A 6,320-nucleotide genomic window follows, 5' to 3' on the forward strand; every position below is an offset into this window, starting at 1 on the left:
CCCCCTTTTTTCCTTTTTCTTTTCTTTTCCCTTACTATCGTTTTGTAATTTCATATGTTTAAATTTAATATTTTATAAAATTATTATAATATATATATATAAATTTGTACTATTATAATTTGATCAATATTTCTGTAAAATGTTATTAAAATTTAATGAGGATACTTTATTATAACTTTAAATTGTTCAAGTGAAATTTTAATATCTTAAATCTATTTATTAAAATTATTATAATAATTTAGGACAATTGCTGAGAAATCTCTCCTTGCAGAATTTATTATCAAAGATACCTGAAATTTAGTTAATGACTCAAGCGCAACTTATCTTTCATTAATGTAACTTTTTTTAACTGTGTGCAATCTATCTTTAATTATATATAAAATGAAAAATATTTGCATATAAAAAAAAAGATTATATATAGTTGAAAAAAATTACATGCATTAAAAATGAGATTGAACCAGTCCGTCTCCTCCCTTCCAAAACCCTTCGCTCATAAGTAAGTGCATCGTATTTAAAAATAGTTGTCACTTTAAATAAGTTAATATTTAAAAAAATACTATTTTAACACAATAAATTCAGAATTTATTTCCATAAACTTTTAATGGTAAATATTTATAATTATACTTATGATTTTGCGCTGTCTAAATAATAAATAAGAGTAGTAAATAATATTTACTTGTAAATTTTTGTTATTTTAGTAACAAATACTTGTAGTTTCACGGGCCCTAAAACATTTAGTTTTTTTATTTAATAATATCCTTCATTAATCATAGAATTCTCAACTAGTGGATCAAATTCTTATCTAGGATTATTTTGATATTTTATAAAAAATTAATTATTTTTAACTAATTTTATTTTATGTAAAATTTTGTTATATGCTTGTAATAAGAATTGAAAGGAATAATTAATATTGCTAGCAAAAAAAACAGAAGGGAATAACTAATATTTATATTTGTCCCAAATACACGCAATTGGCAGCGCTATGATTGAATATTATAGCTGAATTGTTGAAGTGATCACTCTCAAATTTTTAAGAGGCATACATAAGCATAGCTGCTCCTGAAAAGAAGGTCGTTGTCTGAGTTTGAAGGGAACTGCAAATTTCGTTTAATTTATAATTAAACTAAATTAAGTTAAAAATACAACAACAAAAAATATTCCCATGGGCACAGTTCAATGATAAAAAAATAAAAATCAGTGTATATGGGAGTGAGGAAAATTCTTAATTATGAAATCATAGTCCATGTTTTTTATTATCAACACAAACTGGCCTTCTCTGTCAATCTCCATTTTACAAAGTCCAATTTCACGCCTCTGATGTCACTGAACTGTTCCAGAGAATCACACGCATTTTCTAAACCCGAACGTATTTTACTGTTGTTCATATTTTCTAATCCGATCCACTTCGCTTCTTTATGTACTTAAAATCGTAATCCTACTTTCCTCAGTCTGATATCATCTTATTCATCAACAACAACAACAACAACAAAAAATCAATTGGTTCCACAAATTTGCTGATGAACTATACAATATTAGACAATCCCTTATGAATTTGGCTTCTGGGTTTCTGAGAACTTCGTCCCGGAAACTTAGTAGGATTCAGAGGCTTTGAATTGTAGTCGATCCAATAGAGCACAAGCACGATGACGATCGAAGAAACACACATGGGAATCGGCCCAAAAAACCATAGCAACAAGTTAAGAGCGAAATAGAGAGCTCGAAGACCCAGTGACCAGAACTCGGTTCCTCTTATGACTGCATTTTCTACACTGTTCACTGGTACTGGTAAGTCCATGTCTGGTGTGCATATGAGGTAATTCACATGAACGAAGTGTCTGGTTGATTGAACGAAGGATAAGAAAGCAAGGAGGAAGCAGGTTAGTAAGCATATGTACTTGATGGAGATGGTGATTGATCTTGTGTCTCCATAGATTAATTCACTCTGGAACACGTTGTTTTTAGTGTTGGCTATCCAAGCTCCGATTAGAGAAGAGATAGTTAAGGAAATTGTGGCTAAGAAAGTTGCAACCGATATGTTCGATGAAATTACTGAGAGAGCATTGCGAACATCCCTGTTTTGCATCTGATCACCATGTGGGGATAAGGGAAAAAAAAACGCAGATTAATATGACCAAGTAAGTAGCTAGCCCATGACCTTAATATTGTCAAAAGCAGAACATCAAACTTAAACTTATGAGATGATGAGGTTGAGTCAAGCTTATCGGTCTCATATTGAATAGAGATGCATATCTGACTTCTCAACTAAGTATCAAAATCATGATTTCGGGTCGGGATTAAAACCATGGTTTTGATGGTTTCCTATGAGAAACCAAACGTGAACTCTATTGCTATGTATTTCATTTGTCGTGTACTGGCCGGAGACAGATGACTATCCAGAAATGAAGAGGGATTCTCCTTTCCCCCCTCAATCTTTTATTAGAACTCAACATTAAGATCCAACTAGCGTGCAGGAGCGAAGTTGAATTTCGTGTACACATGAAGCATTCGTACTTGAGGGGGAAAAAAAATGATACTATGCATTTATATATATATCCATATTATGTTGTGTCTGGTAATGGAAATTGAGGCTACTTTATTATGCAGAAAACTGAAGGGAAGCATGAGAATGAAGGAGAGAAGAAGAGCAAGAAGGAGGACTTGCCTGCATGATTCTATGAACCCATTCTCTTTTGTCGTTGTTCTCGAAGCCCATACTTGTGGTGTGAGGACGATGAAGGTACCTGTAAAGGAGACATAAGTGGTAAAGAAACATGATGAGCAATCCACAAGGAACTAGAACCAGATCAAGGTACTCCTTCTGGAAATGGAACCCCATGATTATTATTTTTACTTTCAAGGAGTTTCAGTGAAAGAAAGATTAGATGGATCAGCTAGGATGATTAATTGGGGGGTTTTAATCATGATTATAACCAGATTATATGTTGCTTCGTTTTATAAACTTGGTGGGTTTCAAAAGAGGAATATACCTTCATTTTTTATTCTTAATTTAATTTGATAGAGGCATCTTTGACCTCTCGTAATTGGACAGTTGAGATCAACTTGTACGTTGTACTTACCAACCCTGATGTGTATATCTTGAACTCATGGAATCATGGGATTGGACAGCTAATACTGTTGTAAGAGGAAGGAATTAAAAGGGTTAACAATTGATTTTGGTAGGAAAATTGACTTTTCAAAGGAGGAGACAGCTAACCAGAGCCGAGCCAGACATACTTATGCCAATGTAAGAACGAAATTGTAAGTTTAAAACTGTGTTTAGGAAGTTTCCGAAGTGAAGAGACCCGAACATATAACGAGCCCCACTCTTAGCGTGAGACCCGCAAAAGGAGAGCTCGGTGCCGTCAAATTAAACCAGAGTTAAAGTGATAAAGGGTAACTGAGTAATTTTACACTATTTTCTTCGAATTATTCCCAAGTTGTTGGGATCTATAAGTGATAATCCGAATTTAGGAGATTTATTAGTGATTAACTTCTTTCCTTGAGATTTGTATGTAAATTTTTCATATACCTATCCACTTTCTTCATTTCAGATGAAGTAACTTTGAAAGATTCAAATTACAATAGGAGAATATTTAACCCTTTTTTTTAAAATTAAAAGAGCATGCAGTAATGGTTTGAGGTTGCAAACGGAATCATGACTTTCCATTTACAAGGAGTATTAATATTACTAGCCAATCCGCGGGTTAACTCATATTTATATTTGGAAAAATAACAGTAAAATACCATGTGAATTTTAAAAAGACAAATAAGGCATCTGAATAAACAAAATGACAAATAGGGCACTAAGTACCAATTTGGAATTTAGATTTTTGGCCTAATGACCAAATTGCCCTGTCTGAAAGTGAGAGAAAGCAAAGAGGAAGATGCTGATGAAACACGGGAAGAAGAGAAGAAGAATGTTGGAAATGCTATTATCTTACTCCTCCGCATCATTATTCTGTAAACATTGTTGATTTGGTGGGTTATGGTTGTGAGAAAGAGGATTTGTAGTAAGAGAGCGAGTGAACCTGTAGGATTACGTGAGTTAGTAGAAGTTGATAGCGGGATTTGAATTATTTATTTTTGTGGCTGCTTTATGGTGAAATAAGAACAGAATTATTACATTTGAGAGTTTATATTCAGTATTTGGTGAATGATAAAGCAGAAATCAGAAAATAGTGGCAAGAACTTACGTAATGTAACTGTTGTCATATGCCTGCTGGTTTTTGGTAAATCCCATTACGTGAATAGTAGATTTTATTATACATATAGTTAATTATGAAAGTTAATACATTGTCCTGTCTGAAAGAACTCGTACTCCCTGAGATTGTCGCCGTCGAAGAGGTCGCTGAAATAACATCAACTGTGATAAACAAGTATGAAGCTTAAATATTATTCTTCATAGAGCATTTTCGATGGGTTCCCACAGCTTAAAATATTATTGCCTAGCATTCCTCTTTTTGGTTCTGTCTCTGTTCTTCGCATAAAACCATTTTAAGAGAACGTGAAGCTGTCTGGTTTTCTAGTATTATTAAACCATTTATCTTGAATTTTACAAAACACATATTGTGATTTACAACTTTCATAGTGAAAGTGACCACTTTGTTAATGGGTTTTGTAAAACCCTTACCCCAAAATATTATAATCTGGTCATAACACCACTACTATGGTAGAAAAGGAACGCTGATAAAATGAACTACCATAGTAGAAAAAAATTTGCATAATTTTAGAAATTGACTTTCAAACTCGGGTCAAACCCTAACTCTGTTGCATGCAACTAAAATCATTTATTCATGTCCACTGGGCCTCCGAGCCTCCGGCTCGGGTAACAACATACATCAAAATCAGCCCATCCAATTAGTTTTCAACCATGTAACAAAGTTTCATAAAACAATAGAAATGGCCTTCGGCCAACTAAAACGAGGAGATAACATATTCTCCAATTTACAATAAGATCAACAATCAAAATATCTCAAAAGATCCTAAATGTGGCAATATATATACTAGCCATACATATACAAAGGCTAGAGGCCTAAAGCTAACCAAGCTCAAGCCTCTGCGTCTCTTCCCGGAGGCACACTCTTAGAACCTTCGCCTGAAAACATTGTAAACCACGGGTTGAGACAAAGTCCCAGTAACCAACCATTCCAATTCAAGGTACTACTAAATAGGTACTCGTGAGGTGTCAAGTGGGGCATTTCACAAGTAATATAATAAATGATAGCCATAACAACTCATGCAAGTGCAATGATGCAATTCCCATCAACCATATCCCTCACTTTAGGGGATTTTCAAGAGTCGAACCCGGCCTATCCCTCACTATAGGGGACGTAAGGAGCCATAAAAGGCCTATCCCTCACTCTGGGGGACGTAGGGAGCCAAAAGGCCTATCCCTCACTATGGGGGATGTAAAGAGCCAACCATCATGCATTAATGGAGGTCTTACCACGTGGTAATAACTATCAAAAACTCTCACCAATTCCCAATTCATGCATCATGCTCAACCCATAATCAAATAGTAATTAAACATTTCATAATTAATTTCTTTCAGTGACATATCTTTCACAATTCCAAGATTCATTCATTATCAATCGAAACCCCACAAGATGGTTTTCCTTTTTATATATACAACATACAATTTGAATATAATTGTTACTCAGAGCACAAAACATAAATCTACTCACAATACCATAGAAGTAAGTACTAAGGATTGGAAAGTGGTTACCTCTCGCCTGAGCAAGGAATAACAAACCAACAATGTGGCCCCATGCACCAACAAGACTCACAATCAGTCTACACAAGCACACAAACACACAACCATCATGTATTAGTTTTCAAACTAATAATGTGGCCAAAACAACACTTGGGGACACAAAATTCCTAGCTCCAACCAAAACTCTACCCAACTCAAAGGGTATACCCATCAAAACAACGCTCTAAGTCATAAAAGTCTATTAAAACATCAAGTTCCCTTTTCAAGCATCAATTAGAGTTCAAACTTCAAGGACCTACTATAGGAATTTAACCTCCAACATCCCATTTGAACAATTGAAGTCTTAACAACAATCTAAACCGATTAAACATCCAATTTAACCCTTCTTAACATAACCCAATTCACAAAACTCAGAATCAACCTCTACATTATCATCCTCAATCACAAACCTCCTATTTCCATAAACCCTAGCTTCAAAAACTCAATGTTCTTCAAATCCAAGGAACTACACCGGTTAAAAACTTAGACTAACCCAAAGCAATCAATTAAACTCGAAACAATCGGTCAAAAACCTCAATTCCATCACAACCTAGAAAATCCTAGGGTT

General features: G+C 34.3%; 1 protein-coding gene across 1 annotated transcript; it reads right to left on the reverse strand.

Annotated features, from left to right (window-relative positions):
- Positions 1-1,454: 1,454 nt before the first annotated feature.
- Positions 1,455-2,898, reverse strand: LOC114753937 (uncharacterized). The gene is made up of 2 exons (XM_028942641.1): positions 2,663-2,898; positions 1,455-2,083 (listed from the first exon to the last, which is right to left on the reverse strand). Exons 1-2 carry the CDS (start codon positions 2,834-2,836, stop codon positions 1,523-1,525), a joined length of 735 nt encoding a protein of 244 aa, XP_028798474.1. The 5' UTR covers positions 2,837-2,898; the 3' UTR covers positions 1,455-1,522.
- Positions 2,899-6,320: the final 3,422 nt, after the last annotated feature.

This window comes from Neltuma alba, unplaced genomic scaffold, assembly GCF_004799145.2.
Source record: "Neltuma alba isolate B1F8T4 unplaced genomic scaffold, ASM479914v2 tig00008314_pilon, whole genome shotgun sequence".
NCBI lineage: Eukaryota > Viridiplantae > Streptophyta > Magnoliopsida > Fabales > Fabaceae > Neltuma > Neltuma alba.